Here is a 17,279-nt window from a genome sequence, read left to right as displayed (position 1 = left end):
GGTAGGCCCAAAACCAAGAGAAAGAGGCATGCAAGTGAAAAAGAGATCGACTTCAAGGGTGAAACCCCTAAGAACAGTAAGATGTGATAATTGTATTGAGTATGGGCATATTAAAAAGGCTGCAAGAATGAAAAAAAAAGATATCAATTCCTATGCCACCAAAGAAGATTGGGAAGCCTAGGAAAGGTGATTTAGCTGGATCCAATCCACATGTTTCTTGATCCAATCTACATGCCATTCAACCACTTGTGACATCAAATGTACCCACTCAACCTAGTCAACAAGCAAGTCAACAAAACAGTTTACACACTTCAAGTTCTAACATTAGCAAGAAAATGAGGAAATTGGGTTTAGGTGACCAAGTTTCGGAGTTGGTGGCATTGCATCTGTGGTAGTTAGTCTAGTGAAGTAATTGTTCCAAGTGTTAGTAGGAAGAAATTGGGTGTAAGAAGGCCAAATCCTAGGAAGTCAACAACCAAGTTTCAGAATGATGCCAACATGTAACGACCCAATTTTCACATCAAAATTTTTTTTGTTTAAAAACGTTACTTTAGAAAATATTAATAGCTAAAACACCATTCGATCATCCATAATATAAACTGAACCATGTCCGAACACCAAAACATACAACTAATCAGAATATCAGAGTATCAATCCCAGAAAAGCTCGTAAATGCAGAAACCGAAGAGGGTGTGTGTGACATGCTGCTACCGCGCCGGCTCCTTTCCCCTAACTGAGGCGGTACCTGAAACCAAAACTGAAACCGTAAGCACAAAGCTTAGTGAGCTCCCCCATAATATCCCATACCATACAAGCATCTAACAAATAACATGCAATTAGGAGATACGGGCCCCGCCCACACTCGTGAAGATACGGGCCCCGCCCACACCTCACTTTCTGAGAGATACGGGCCCTGCCCACACTCGTGAAGATACGGGCCCTGCCCACACTTCGCTATCTGGGAGATACGTGCCTAGCCCACACTGCATTCTCGGAGAGATACGGGCCTCGCCCACACTCAACCGCCAACTCATATTATACAAGTATCGCACAGACAACAAGTGTAAACAATTCTATCATACTGGCATATATCATAATCAACTCAACTAATAGATACGGGCTCGGCCCACACTATAATACTAACGTCTCATCTATACGGGTTGGCCTTGGTGCCTTAGACCCGTTACTACTGGAAGGAAACTCACCTCGAAATAGCTGCTGGTCTGTGTGGGAATTAATCACCTACTACTGCTGCTGCTGCTCAGGAAACTCCTCGACTGTAATTCCCACAATATACTTAATCATATACTGCTAACTGTCCTTTGGGTAAAAAGACCATTTTACCCCTGGTCTAGCCCTAAGTCAATTCGAAGTCAACTTTTAGTTGACCCAACTCGCCGAGTGGATCTCCACTCGCCGAGTCCCTGTCCAGACTATTGTCCTGGGTCCTTGATTCTACTCGTCGAGTTGGGCTATGACTCGACGAGCTCATCTTCTAATCTGTCATTCAACTCCTTCATCCTACTCGCCGAGTTGTATGAACAACTCGTCGAGTTCATCTTCATCCGAAGAACACATATGCTAAGACTCACCGAGTTGTATGAACAACTCGCCGAGTCTGTTCTTGATCTATGAAGATTGCCTTGGACTCGCCGAGTCAGGGCATTGACTCGCCGAGTCCTAACATGGGTGAGTTCAGCTCCCAACTCACCGAGTCACCCCCCTGTGACTCACGGCTCAACTCGACACACCATGAAGGGACCAGTCCAGTGACTCGCGACCAGACTCGTCGAGTCACATATACGACTTGCCGAGTCGCAGCCATGCATCCATCAAATACGCCGATTTGCTCAATTCCAGTCCATGCCATTCACAGATCTGGGCTTCTAGGACACAAATCACACGTAAAGTTTCCAACTTTACGTGTAGATATTCACCAATATGGATTTTAAGGCTCAAAGTGCACCAAAAGAGGTAGATCTAGGGCTTTCATGCAATATGACCCCATAAAGGCATTAGATCCAAGTTCCAGGGACTAGATCATGCCTAGATCTAAAGGCTAACAACTTATTACAACCCACAAAGCACAAACAAGCTTGGGGAAGAGCCCAAGAAGGACTCCTATGAAGCTAAAAGAGATTACAAGCTTGAAAACAGAGGGGAAACGAGCTATACCTCAAGGAAAACGTTGGGATGACATAAAGATGCCTGGTCTCCTTCTCCTCTTCTTGATCTACTCTTCTTTCTCCTCAAAATCTTCAAGAACACTCCAAAAACACTTCAATCTCTCAAGGAAATAAGGGAAAAGCGATGTTGGGAGTTCTGGGGGTGAATGGGGACGAGGTTGGGGCGGAATGAGGGTTTAAATATGGTGCAAACCCTTGAAATTTAGGGTTTCATCCAGCAGCGGTGACTCGCCGAGTCCGGGATATGGACTCGCCGAGTCGCCAATTTAAACGTGTCCAGAGTCTCGTCCCTACTCGGCGAGTCGGACCTTATGACTCGCCGAGTCCAAGGCAAAAATAGGAAAATGCTCAAGTAAAATTCACATACTGGAAACCAGGTGCTACAAATCTCCCCCACTTATTTTAGACTTCGTCCTCGAAGTCTGCTGCTCGATCCTGAAACAGCTCGGGGTAATTCTCCATCATCTCGTCCATCGGTTCCCAAGTCCATTCCGAACCCTTGCGGTGCTGCCATTGCACGTTTACTAGTTCTACCCTCTTGTTCCTCAAAGCCTTTGACTTCCTGTCAAGTATTGCGACTGGGCGCTCAATGTAATTCAAGCTGTCATCAACCTGAATATCCTCCAACGGTACTACCGCTGAATCGTCCACCAGGCACTTCCGCAGCTGCGAGACATGGAAAGTGCTGTGGATCTGACTGAGCTCGGCTGGCAGATCCAGCCTATACGCCACCTTGCCCACCCGGGCTACAACCCTGAATGGCCCGATGAATCTTGGGCCCAACTTGCCCCGCTTCCTGAATCGAATGACGCCTTTCCAAGGCGACACTTTCAGGAGAACCATATCCCCGACTTGGAACTCCAAGTCGGATCGACGCTTATCGGCGTTACTTTTCTGCCGACTCTGAGCAGTCTGAAGTCTGCTCCGAACCTGCTGGATCCTCTCGGTCGTCTCTAGCACCACCTCGGTGCTTCCCATGACTCTCTGGCCAACTTCACCCCAACATATCGGGGTTCTGCACCTCCGCCCGTACAACATCTCGAACGGTGGTCGGTCAATACTCGCGTGATAGCTGTTGTTGTAGGAGAACTCAGCCAAGGGAAGATAGGTATCCTAGCTACCACCGAAATCCAACACACACGCCCGCAACATGTCCTCCAAAGTCTGGATGGTCCGCTCACTCTGACCATCTGTCTGCGGGTGAAAGGCGGTGCTGAAATGCAGACGAGTGCCCAACTCGTCATGGAATTTCTTCCAAAATCTGGAAGTAAAACGCACATCCCTGTCCGAGATTACCGATACTGGCACTCCATGCCGTGCCACAATCTCCCTGATATAGATGTCGGCCAATTTTTCGGCCGATATGCTCTCCTGGATTGGAATAAAGTGAGAACTCTTGGTCAATCTATCCACGATGACCCAAATCGAATCCACTCCACGTGCGGTCCTGGGAAGCTTTGTGATAAAATCCATCGTGATATCTTCCCATTTCCACAGTGGAATGTCCAACGGCTGCATCTTGCCATGCGGTCTCTGATGTTCGGCCTTGACCTTCCTGCAGGTCAAACACCGCTCGACGTACCATGCCACATCCCGCTTCATGCAGGGCCACCAGTAATCCGGATGAAGATCCCTATACATTTTCGTCGCCCCGGGATGAATAGAGAATCGGGACTTGTGCGCCTCCTCCATCAAAATCTGACGCACGCCTCCGTGATACGGCACCCACACCCTACGGTGTAGTGTCAAAAGTCCTCTGCCATCATAATCGAAGGAGGAAACCTGACCCACCACACGCTCGCTCTTCCGATGCTCCTCCTTGATAGCCTCCTGTTGAGCCTCCCGAATCCACTCCAATAGGGGATTCACCACGGTCATCCTCAAGCAAACATCCCTGATCGGCACCGTCTTGCGGCTAAGCGCATCGGCCACCACATTGGCCTTCCCCGGGTGGTAAAGGATCTCGCAATCATAATCCTTCACCACGTCCAACCACCGACGCTGCCTCATGTTCAGATTCGGCTGGTCCATGAGATACCTCAAACTCTTGTGGTCCGTGTAGATGGTACACCGAACCCCGTAGAGGTAATGTCGCCAAATCTTGAGGGCAAAGACCACCGCCCCCAACTCCAAATCGTGCGTCGGGTAGTTCGCCTCGTGAGGCTTGAGCTGCCGTGAAGTGTAGGCAATGACATGCCCCCTCTGCATCAGAACTGCGCCCAACCCTGAAATGGACGCATCGCAGTAAACCACAAAATCCTCTACGCCCTCAGGCAGGGATAGGATCGGCGCCTCACACAATTTCTGTCTCAGCATCTCAAACGCAGCCTGCTGCTCGGGTCCCCACCGAAAGACCACGGCTTTCTTCGTCAGTCATGTCAGGGGTACGACTATCTTGGAGAAATCTTGGATAAATCTCCGATAGTAGCCCGCCAATCCCAGGAAGCTCCGAATCTCAGATGGAGACTTCGGGACCTCCCATCTCATCACGGCCTCGACCTTGGCCGGATCAACCAGAATCCCGTTCTGGTTGACAAGGTGTCCAAGAAATTGCACCTCGCGCAACCAAAACTCACACTTGGGGAACTTGGCATACAAGCTCTCCCTCCTCAGGGTCTCCAATACCTCCCTCAGATGCTCCTCGTGTTCCTCCCGAGTCTTGGAATAGACCAAGATATCATCGATAAAGACTATCACAGACTGATCCAGCATCGGTCTGCATACGCGGTTCATGAGGTCCATGAACACGGCAGGGGCATTGGTGAGCCCAAACGGCATCACCACGAACTCGTAATGACCATAGCGCGTCCGAAACGCGGTCTTCTGCATATCCTCCTCCCTGACCCTCATCTGATGATAACCCGAACGCAAATCAATCTTGGAGAACCAAGATGCCCCCTGAAGCTGGTCAAATAGGTCATCAATCCTCGGAAGCGGGTAACGGTTCTTCACCGTTACCTTGTTCAGCTCTCGATAATCTATGCACATCCGATGCGACCCGTCCTTCTTCCTTACAAACAGAATCGGGGCTCCCCAGGGTCAACTGCTTGGACGAATAAATCCCTTGTCTAGCAGCTCCTGTAGCTGTGTAGACAACTCCTGCATCTCAGGAGGGGCCAACCGATACGGCGCCTTGGCGATCAGAGCCGCGCCAGGGACAAGGTCAATCCTGAACTCCATCTGTCGCTCCGGAGGTATCCCAGGAAGCTCCTCCGGGAAAACATCCGCAAAGTCTCGAACCACCGAAACCTCGCTTACTGTCGCCTTACCCGCATCCCGGGTATCTATCACATATGCGACATATCCTGCGCATCCCTGCTGGAGGTAACGCCTAGCCCTCGCAGCTGAACATACAGTGGGTCCACGATGAGGCCTCTCTCCATGAATCACTAGCTCTCCCCTGCTTGGGGTCCTGACCCGTACTAGCTGCTGCGCGCAATCTATCACCGCCCCATTGGGGCTCAACCAATCCATGCCTATAATCACCTTGTTCCCACGCAACGGAATGGGAACCAAATCTACCAAATAGCGCTCCTCGAAAAAACGCAGCACACAATCTCGGAATATCATCGATGCTCGCACCGATCGATCGTCAGCGATCTCCACTTCCAAAGGGCAATCTAACTCGCCCGATGGCTCATGAAACTTCTTGCTAAGTGCAAGGGAAACGAATGATCGGGATGCTCCTGAATCAAATAACACTTGAACTGGGAGGCCGTTCACATGGAACGATCCTAAGGCATACATATACATATAGAGCACATATCAATAACATAACATCATCATAATAAATAAAGGGGAAGAATCATACCCGTCACCACATCGGGTGCGGCGCGTGCCTCCTTGGCAGTCAACTGAAATGCCCGACTCCTCACCACTGGAGCCTCTGCCTTTCCCTGCCGACCATCCGTGATCCGCTGGGTCGCTGGAGCTGGCGCCTTTACTGGCGCTGCGACTGTCAACTGGGGGCAATTGGCCTTCTTGTGGCCCCTCTGGTTGCAGTGAAAACACAGCAACTCGGATGTCTGAATAGCTGAAACCGGAGCAGTACAATCCCTGCTAAAGTGCCCTGTCTTGCCGCACTTGTAGCAGCCTCCTGATCCCATCCTACATATCCCCACGTGCGTCCTGCCGCATTTCCCGCAGCGGCTCGATCCTGAATGACCTTTCGGCCTACCGTCTGATCCCTTGGGCTTCTTCCCCGAAGCCCCTCCTGCCTGGCCGTCCTCTAGTTTCCGTTTCCGGATGTGCTCCAAATCTATCTCCCTCTCCCTAGCCCTGGAAATCATGGAGTCCAGGGTAGGGCAAGCCAAAAAGCTAACATGCTCCCGGATGTCAGCTCGTAGCATATCATGGTAACGAGTCCTCCTCATGTCCTCGTCACCAGCATACTGGGGCACCAATAAAGCCCTCTCCCGGAACTTGGCGGTGATCTCCGCCACAGTCTCCGTCGTCTGCCTCATGTCTAGAAACTCTCTAGCCAGCTGCTAAAGCTCGACCGCCGGTGCAAACTCTGCCCTGAACCTAGTCACAAAGTCCGAACAGGTCATTGCCTCGATAGTTGAGGCTCCCAACGAGTCACCCACTGACTCCCACCAATCCCGGGCTCGGTCTCGTAAACACCCTGCTGCGTACCTCACCTTCGACCCCTCGGGGCAGAAGCTAGTCAACTGGGCAGACTCGATATCTACAATCCACCGCCTGGCGACAATGGGGTCCTTCACCCCATGGAAATCTGGCGCACCACTGCCCCTGAAGTCCTTGAAGGACAGTGTGCGAGATCCTGACTGGCTAGAGGCTAAATCGCTCCTGAATGCCCGTAGGCGATCCTCCATCAACTCTATGATCCCTTCCTTGATCGACCCAAAGAGAATGGGGGTCGACTCAAGGATGCCCCTGGTGATCTCCGACGTGATGAACTCACGTAGCCTCTCGTCAATCGGCTCGGAGCCTGATCCCGAACCTGACCCCTCTCCTGAACCGCCATCTGTCGGTCTCGGTCGAAGTACCACCATTCTGCAAAACATCATAATAATCATTAGTGATACTGCTACTTTCTGAGGGATCTCAACTACTTACAGGTTCCCTGGTCTCATCTTGGCCTTCCTTGGTTCGGGTACAGATCCTCTGCTTTCAGTAGTACGGGCCCATACTACCTTCCACATCTATCCGTACCTTCTCCAAGGAATTCCTCGACTCCACCAGATCCCCTTCACTACTACTGATCAAAGCTATACTCATCCTAGGCTTGCCCTAGGGAGATCTCTAATTCTACTCTAACCAGTCCTCAGCTGCTGCAGGCCTCATTATAATGCCAATTGGCCATTACTCGAATGCCATCACACGTGACGAGGCTCAGATAATCCTTCGAGTACCGGACTCGTCCCTACAACGGTTGGACTCAAACAAGAGCTACGCAGTGGGATCAAATTCGGCACTCTAAGATTATCCAATCCTGATTACATGTGATGTGACGCATTCGACTAATGGCTAACTCCCATTATTCAGAGTCCCACGAAGCACGAAGCAAGCAACATTTAGACAAGGGTAACAGTCTCACTTAACTCTATCCACTGTCAGGAACTGAGCTAGCATATAGTGCTGAGCTCATACTACCAGGCATAACCTATTCAGGCTATCCTACTTACTGTCTACTCCGTAACTAGCATGCAATTTCTCACACAACTGAAACACAAATAGTAGGCACATAAGGCATCACTCCTAGATCCTTAGTTCTATTCTAGCATGCGGTTCTACGAAAGCTGATAAACATAACATAAACTTGTATGGGTACTATGGGGAATACTTACTTGAGCTCGGCCGGTCGCGCACGTCACACACATTGCTCTTTCTTATGACTTTTTTCCAAGGTTTAGAGAACATTTTCTTTTAGAAATTCTTTCAATCCCTCGATTTGAGTTCAGACACTCCCGAAGGCGTGTCCGAATCCCTCAAACCAGGGCTTTGATACCAACTTGCAACGACCCAATTTTCACATCAAAATTTTTTTTTGTTTAAAAACGTTACTTTAGAAAATATTAATAGCTAAAACATCATTCGATCATCCATAATATAAACTGAACCATGTCCGAGCACCAAAACATACAACTAATCAGAATATCAGAGTATCAATCCCAGAAAAGCTCGTAAATGCGGAAACCGAAGAGGGTGTGTGTGACATGCTGCTACCGCGCCGGCTCCTTTCCCCTAGCTGAGGAGGTACCTGAAACCAAAACTGAAACCGTAAGCACAAAGCTTAGTGAGCTCTCCCATAATATCCCATACCATACAAGCATCTAACAAATAACATGCAATTAGGAGATATGGGCCCCGCCCACACTCGTGAAGATACGGGCCCCGCCCACACCTCACTTTCTGAGAGATACGGGCCCCGCCCACACTCGTGAAGATATGGGCCCCACCCACACTTCGCTATCTGGGAGATACGGGCCTAGCCCACACTCCATTCTCGGAGAGATACGGGCCTCGCCCACACTCAACCGCCAACTCATATCATACAAGTATCGCACAGACAACAAGTGTAAACAATTCTATCATACTGGCATATATCATAATCAACTCAACTAATAGATACGGGCACGGCCCACACTATAATACTAACGTCTCATCTATACGGGCCGACCTTGGTGCCTTAGACCCGTTACTACTGGAAGGAAACTCACCTCGAAATAGCTGCTGGTCTGTGTGGGAATTGATCACCTACTACTGCTGCTGCTACTCCGGAAACTCCCCGGCTGTAATTCCCACAATATACTTAATCATATACTGCTAACTGTCCTTTGGGTAAAAAGACCATTTTACCCCTGGTCTAGCCCTAAGTCAATTCGAAGTCAACTTTTAGTTGACCCAACTCGCCGAGTGGATCTCCACTCGTCGAGTCCCTGTCCAGACTATTGTCCTGGGTCCCTGATTCTACTCGTCGAGTTGGGCTATGACTCGACGAGCTCATCTTCTAATCTGTCATTCAACTCCTTCATCCTACTCGCCGAGTTGTATGAACAACTCGTCGAGTTCATCTTCATCCGAAGAACACATATGCTAAGACTCGCCGAGTTGTATGAACAACTCGCCGAGTCTGTTCTTGATCTATGAAGATTTCCTTGGACTCGCCGAGTCAGGGCATTGACTCGCCGAGTCCTAACATGGGTGATTTCAGCTCCCAACTCACCGAGTCACCCCCTGTGACTCACGGCTCAACTCGACACACCATGAAGGGACCAATCCAGTGACTCGCAACCAGACTCGTCGAGTCACATATACGACTCGCCGAGTCGCAGCCATGCATCCATCAAAGAAGAAGTAGTTGATGTTCCAGTAAAAACTAGAGATGCAATTGATCAAATTCTTTGTTCTGGAAATGCATCATATGCATATGATGTTCCATGGGTGAATGAAGGTGGTGCAAAACCTGAATTCCCTAAAGGACATGCACCAGATGTTCTCCCAGAAAAAATCTAGATAAGTGTAGAAGGAATAGCATATTTACTTGAAGTATAATATTCCATGGCTGAAATAGAAAGCATGGGGAGGATGGAAATTGAACTTGATGACACTTCACCAGTTGAGATGGTAATTTATTAACCAGTTGACATTGTAAATGATGTTCTACATGATGAAGGTGAAGGTGATGAAAATCAAGATAAAGGTGATGTGATTGAAGGTGAAGGTGAATGTGAAGGTCTTGTTGGATTAGTGTCTAAGTCCATAACTATTTTGGTATGTACTTGACCCGATGGTGCATGGTCCTTTTGGGTTGCCTTCACCAAAGCAACTTGATTGGAGAAATAAATAGAGAGAGAGAGGTTATTATGATTTATTAATATGTTATAAGATTAATATATTAAAGGAGAAATCATATTTGCTTAATTAATATTGGTTAATAATTAATTAGGAATTAATTTTGTGATCAAGTGTAATTAATTAAACTAGAGGGGCTGAATTGTAATTATGTTATAATTACAAAATATGGTATTGGTTATCCTAAATATGGGTTGAACGAATTCAAGGAGATAAGGATCCTTGAAATCGTCCAAAGGATAAAGGATAAGGGTTTTCAAGGCTTATCTTATGGTTGCTTTGTGGATAAGCAATTAGATAAGGATAATGACTGAAACCCTATCTCTACACCTATATAAAGACCCTAAGGCCTTAGAATTCGTGTACTTATTCCCAAGGAGTCCTAAGGACGAATTCTAACCTCTCTCCTCTCTCTTTATACCTTCTCCATTTGCTCTTGGTGTTTGTAAGCCATTAGAGGAGTGACACTTGTGACTCTAAGCATTCCAAAGTCAATTCAAGGTGGAATTAGGATTGTTATTGCTATATAACAATCAAGGTATGTTCTTAAACCCATTCATATGTTAATATCGATTTCCATATACTAGAATTAGGGTTTGTAGTCTTGGATTCAAAGCATGTACAATAGAGAAACCAAGATCCAAGCATTAGGGTTTGTATGAGCACATAGGATGTCTTATGACCAAAAACCCATCAGTGGTATCAGAGCCATTGGTTTGGTTTCAATTGTATGAACTTGATATATTAAGGTTTATTGCCAATAAACCCTAAGAGGCTAGGGTTTTTCGAGATTAGGGTTTGCAAACCCTAATTTGCAAGAGTTTGAATAAGATCTTCAAATCCTTTCCTTAAACCCTTAAATTTCGAAATCTAGGGTTTGTTATAATCCCTTGATTTTCGAAATTTGCCTCCTCACCAAGATAAGCTCCTAATTTTTAGGGATTTGGATTATACCATATCTTGTAATTATCCTCTAATTGTTATATATGGTAATTCAAGATCTTGCATTATCCATCCATATTTTCGAAATCTATATAGATATTTAAGGGATTAGGATAACTTAAATGTCTAAATGGTAATTATCCTCATTATTTAGATAATCCATTATGATTTAATAATTAAATTAATAGTCTAATTCAAGATAATTATTAAATCAAGAGTTTTAATATTTAAAATTTTAATTTAAATTCCATAAATTCAAAATTTTAAGATAGATTAAAACTAAATTGTTTTGAAATGTTTCAAAACTTGCCCTCAAGTTTTGGAATTTAAATTTTGATTAATTGTTTAATTGTGATATAATGTTAAAATCTAAAACCCTAGTAATGTTTTGAAAAAGTTCAAATACACCCTTATGGTTTTATTAATTAATTAAGGAGTATAATTAAAAGAGATTTAATAAATCCATAAAAGTTTAGGTTAACCATTTAATTGAATTAAAAGTGTAATTGTTAAAGTTAACCACCTAGTATTTTAAAAGTTTAAAATACACCAAATACTATATATAACATTAAAAGTCTAACATTATATATATGTATGAGTAAAAGTCAGTCTTACCATTAGTAGGCCTCATTCACGAAGCTGGTTTATAAGGGGTGTTTAAGGAAATTGCCTATAATATGGCGATTGAATGGGTATCCACTCTTACCCACCGCACTCTTGACTAGTGGAGGGTCGTTAGCCGAACGGGTAGGATAGGACGAAACCTTCCATTATAAGTATAATGAATTACTAAAGTAACTAAATGTTTTTCAAAATTCTCAATCTTAGTTACTTAGGCAAAAGTGAATTGACGCAATTCCATGAAATTACACTTTGTGCCCTTGCGAAGACGTTAGGGAGCGCGTGTGGTTTACCGGCACACTAAATGGTTCTAAGCAAAGGTAGCAAAGGGTGACTCGATGTTTGTCATAGTTCGGTGGAGCGTGTGTGGTTTACCGGCACATCGAATAGGTGACTGTAACATGTGAGGGCACCATGTAGTTTGCATGGTTATTCACACCCGCTTTGTGATCCTCGGCATCCCAGTCACAAACAAGAGGGGCATATCGAGATTTAAACATTCCATTGAAAGTTCAATGAATCTCAAAGGATCTAGGAGTTTTCATAAATTTAAAACTTAAATTTCTTTTTCATTTTTCATGGTGGAAATTAGTGAATCATCATTCACTTACCTTCAAATATTTTGCAATTAGGGTTACGGCATCCCTCTCCCGAGTTGTAGAATATTGTGTTGGGTCCTAGCCTTAGTATTTCATTTGGGTGATTTACTAAGGAATCAATCTATCAACTAACTTGAATTCGTTTTTCTTCCGGGTTGTAGATGTCAAAGTTCGACAACTATGGTCTTCCCAAATCCCGTGGAACAAGCATTCCACATGAAGATGAAATTCCACGATTCGATCGAGGAACAAGAAATCATGCTTCACTTCCTCCTCTAATTATTCTCCCTAACCCACAAGATTGTAAAATTGAAAAGTTCAATATCACTCAAGCCCTTTTGGCAAGTAAACATAAAGAAGGAAAGTCGGTGTGTGCACACGTCTTAGGGATGAAGTCACACATTGATAGGTTAAGAATGATGGGATCCGTTGTCAGTGAAGAGATGGTTGTTGATTGGGTTCTTCAGTGACTTCCTAACTCATATAGTGAGTTCGTAATAGAGTACTATATGATGAACCATGACGTGACCCTTATTGATATCACCTATATGCTTATTGCTGTTGAATCAGCAATGTTTTGGCGCAATAGAAAAGCAAAGTTGATTGGTGAATCTGCCTTCAAGACCTCTATGGATATAGACAATGGCAACGAAAGACATGCTATGATCGAAAAGTTTGATCACAAGAGAAAGGCGATGTCTGAAGTAGTTCCATGTGTTGTTCCAAAAGAGTCAGTTTGCTTTTATTGCCAAGAGAAGGGGCATTGGAGACGAAGTTACCCTATTTACCTAAGAGATCTAAGAGATGGGAGAGTCAAAAGTATGACCACGCTTCAGGTAAAATCCACTATCTAACTCCGTTAAGTTCCTATTCATTGATTCTTAATACATGATGTGATAAGATTGCATTTGAATGTTTTGAAGGATCGGTGAAAAGACAGGAAGCTTGATAAGAGAGCAAGATGAATCTAATCACAAGAGATGGATCTTGATCGCATGGACTTGAAGATTGGATTTTGAGCTTAGATAGTTATGATAGAGTTGTTAGAAATTTTCCTTTTACATAATTTTTCAAATAGATTTTGCATTGTAAGGACAAATGTTTTTCCGCTGCTTTTATAAATAAAATAAATTTTTTTGACTTATTTATTTATTTGTTTACTTCCTTGCAATGAAATCGTTATGAAAATTGATGTTTGCATATTTCTACAACTAGGGGTGTAAACGAGCCGAGCCGAGCCCGAGCCTAACCAAGCTCGAGCTCGGCTCGGTTAAAATTCTAAAAGCTCGAGCTTGAGCTCGGCTCGTTTCGAGCTTAATATTCAAAGATCGAGATCGGTTCGTTAGGATTTAACAGGCCCGAGCTCGGCTCAGGATCGACTCGTTTGGCACACGAGCCTAAACGAGCCTAAGCTCGGCTCGAGCCCGGCTTTTCTATTTGTGCAAGCAAAGCTCGTTTAAGCTTCTTGAGCTCATTTAAAAGCTCGTTTATTATACATTCTAGCAAAGAAAAATACTAAATAAACTTATACATTTAACCAAGCACACAGTACCAAATAAGTAAAATAACTCCATATTACAAAAAAAATATTTAAACTTCAAATTAATAACTACCAAGTGACTAGATACTGCAAAATAAGACTTAAAGCACAAGATCAAGTCTTTCAAAAACACAATTCTTGCAAAATAAGATTTAAAGCACAAGATCAAGTCTTTCAAAAACACAATTCTTCCTTGATGCAACGGATGTAATTTCAGTCCACATTAAGACATCTGTAAACTGCAAAAAATTAATTTCAACTCAATATTTTCTGAATTTTATTGAAAAAGAAGAAAACATGTTTAGAGAAAATAATTCCAACCTTTATACAAAAAGCATCACGTTCCACAATCTAAGCGTCTACAAGCTTATCCATTTGCCCTTAGTAAAGAAGCATAAATTCCAGGTTAAATGCAAAAAATTCCAAATCTTTGCAACAAAAAAAGGTTCAGATTAATGATAAAGAAAATCAAATTATACCGTCAATTAGTTTGTTGTAGCAACAGGTAGTAAAACCTCAGTAGGAGATTCCTCCTTCTGTAAAAAAAAAAAAAAAAAAAAAAAAAAAAAAAAAAAAAAAAAGATAACTAACGATTAATTTTTTATAATAATAAAATAGCAATTATTATTTGCTTTAGGTTTTTGAAATACACCTTCAACTTTTTCTTGACTCCATGTAAATGCCTAATCCAATCTCCTCCACAAATCAACATTTGTACTGTATCTGGTGCCAATGAAGATCGATAGGGATCAATAACTCTACCCCCAGCACTAAAAGTTGCCTCAGATGCAACAGTAGAAATCGGAATTGAAAGTACATCTCTAGCCATCATGGACAAAACAGGATACTTTAATTTGTGCACATTCCACCACTCCAATGCATTAAATGATTGCATTCCCCCTTGCACTTGCTCCCTATAAACACCTTCTTCTAAATACATATCTAATTCTAACTTTTTTGGTCTCTCTAAATCTACATTCTTTATAAACTCTCCAAATGCCTCCCATCCCGATCCAAGTGATGTACATTCATTTGATCCTGAAATGATGTTTCGTCCACATTCACTTCCATGGGTTGCAGCTTCCCTAACTAATGTATCATGTATCACTACATACTCCGTATACATTTCATAAAGCGCATTCTTTACTTCTATAATGTTCTCATCAGGATTTTGATATATTGTTGGAAAACTAAATTCAACTAACTTCATCTTGAACCGTGGATCTAAAACAGAAGCTATCGCCATAACAAGATGGCACTCGCCCCAATACTTATCAAATTTTTCCTTCATCTTTTTCACCATATCACGGATAAAATCATTCTCAGACAACGCTCCTTTATCCAAAGTTTGCTTGACTCTGAACACTTCAATAAGATATAAATTAGCAGTTGGGTAGTCACTGCCTGAGATGATGTTCGTACACACCTTAAAAACTTTCAAAAGGTCACATACACTTTCCACATTTTCCCAATCTTCTTTGCTTGGCAAATGATTGAAATGAGGTTCATACTCTGCATATCTAAAAAAGCACAAAGTATTAGTGAATATGGACAAGTATTTAGAAGAAAATATTAAAAATTATAATCATGTAATGTATACCCTGGAAAAGCATCCTTAAACTTTAAAGCAGAAGATAGCATTTCATAGGTTGAATTCCATCGTGTTGGCACATCAAGAAATAATTTTCGATCACGTATTTGTAGCTGATGCGCAACATTTGAAAATGTTTGATGTCTACCCTCTGAATGATTAATATACTTTATACCCTCACGAACGTCCTCGATAACACACTCAATTTTTGTAAGACCATCTTTCACAAGAAGATTCAATATGTGTGCACAACACCTTATATGAAACAATTTACCACCACAAGAAAGTTTTCTTACCCTCGAAAAAATTTCTTTCAATCTTTTTACAGCTCTGTCATTATAAGCTGCATTGTCTACTGATATGGTGAATATTTTATCTTCAATTTCCCACTCTTTCAAACATTTGTAAATACATTCAGCAATATCAAAACCAGTACGAGGAGGAGGAACATGCACGAAACTCAATACGCGTTTCTGTAATCTGTAAGAAAAGGTAGAGATACAAAATTAAAAATGAGAGATTAAAAATGAAAAAGTAAATACTAAATTTGATAAAGTCATTAAACCTCCAATTTTGATCAATGAAGTGTCCAGTAATAACCATATACTCAATTTTTTGATGCGAGGACTTCCAACAATCAGTTGTTAAACATATTTTCGAGGCAGTTTTTGTAAGGGCTTTCAACTTCTTCTTCTCGTGCTCATATACCTTAAAACAGTCTGATGTAGCTGTAACTCTGCATATTTTTTCAAACAATGGATTGGCAGTCTTCATCATCTTCACATACATGTCATCTTCCACGGTTTTAAAAGATTGCTCAGTAGACAGTAACCAATTAGCTATGGCTTCCCTCATCTTGTTAGCATCATATTTTGCATTTGGACCTATTAATATTTGAGGCTTACCAAATTCTGAATCCACATTGGCGTCACATGGCGGAAAATTTAACAATTTTTGGTTTTTTTCGTGTTCTTTATGAGGTAAGAAGCTTCTTATGTGTCTAGCCATTGTGGATGTAGGACCTGATCCAACCTTAGATAATCTTGTTTTACAGTGCTTACATTCGAGTTTTTGCGTACCATCTTTGAGGGTAACCACAACAAAATCATTCCATACTTCTGATGTTTTCTGTCGCTTCCGCTTCAACTGCACTTCATCTTCACCGGTTTCTGGATGTTCTTGTCTCACATTTGCATTCTGAGTGGATGTATTTACATTTGGAGAGGTTGTCTGCTCCTCACCAGCAATACGAGCACCGGTTTCACCTAACCCTTGCATTGGACTTGATGGATTTGAAATCACACCATCATCCATAAGATCTGTCAAAAACAAAACTGATTAAGCAAAAAAATGCACAACTTAAAAGTTATGGGAGTGTGGCAACGTTTGTGTAAAATGGAAATCAAAATTAAGTCACATGCAATTTTTGTGTTAATTGTTAAATGGAATTGAATATTGTAATTTCATTAATTTGGTCACTTTTTGATCAACTAAAGATTATACCGTCAAGAGTAGACAAGAGAAATACAACATACTTGGATACGGATTTGCAACAAAATTTTGGAGGTTTGATTAGAAATACTAGATAATATACGTATAGAACAAATCAGATATTATAGTTACTATTTGGGAATCGAGATGATAAAACAACATGAAATCAACTAACTAAAAAATCATACCTCGAGAATGGAGAATGGATACTGGAGTGGCGTAGGCTGGAGATGATCGTCGTTTTCGGTAACGAGTACGGGCCAAGCTTCAACAGATGATATTGAAAAATGGAACCGCGAGGAGGGAAGTCAGGAACCCTAACCCTTTTGCGTGAAAATGAGAGTGAAAATTGAGAAGTCAAAAGCGTAACTCTTAAGTCGTAAAGATCTCTCCTACTTTATTTGTATTTTACATAAATGATAAATTGAAAAATAGTATTTAGTTATTTACTTTTTGATATATCATAAAAATATAATATTAAATTATAAGAA

At 42.8% G+C, this 17,279-nt stretch overlaps 1 protein-coding gene across 1 annotated transcript; it reads right to left on the bottom strand.

Annotated features, from left to right (window-relative positions):
* Positions 1-14,191: 14,191 nt before the first annotated feature.
* LOC145010069 (zinc finger BED domain-containing protein RICESLEEPER 2-like) lies at positions 14,192-16,611 on the bottom strand. Its single transcript, XM_078968656.1, has 4 exons — positions 15,863-16,611; positions 15,307-15,777; positions 14,359-15,226; positions 14,192-14,239 (listed from the first exon to the last, which is right to left on the bottom strand). Exons 1-4 carry the CDS (start codon positions 16,609-16,611, stop codon positions 14,192-14,194), a joined length of 2,136 nt encoding a protein of 711 aa, XP_078824782.1.
* Between the last annotated feature and the right edge of the window lie 668 nt (positions 16,612-17,279).

Source organism: Lactuca saligna, chromosome 8 (genome assembly GCF_052625555.1).
Source record: "Lactuca saligna cultivar CGN05327 chromosome 8, ASM5262555v1, whole genome shotgun sequence".
Lineage (NCBI taxonomy): Eukaryota > Viridiplantae > Streptophyta > Magnoliopsida > Asterales > Asteraceae > Lactuca > Lactuca saligna.
Note: the sequence above shows the minus strand (reverse complement) of the source record. Positions and strands in the feature narration are given on the sequence as shown.

Excerpts from the sequence above, each read along its gene's own strand:
- LOC145010069 (XM_078968656.1), bottom strand. The coding sequence starts at position 16,611 with ATGGATGATGGTGTGATTTCAAATCCATCAAGTCCAATGCAAGGGTTA. Across the intron at positions 15,227-15,306 it reads TTTAAGGATGCTTTTCCAGG|ATATGCAGAGTATGAACCTC; the intron begins GTATACATTACA and ends GTGCTTTTTTAG. Across the intron at positions 14,240-14,358 it reads GAGTCAAGAAAAAGTTGAAG|GAGGAATCTCCTACTGAGGT; the intron begins GTGTATTTCAAA and ends TTTTTACAGAAG.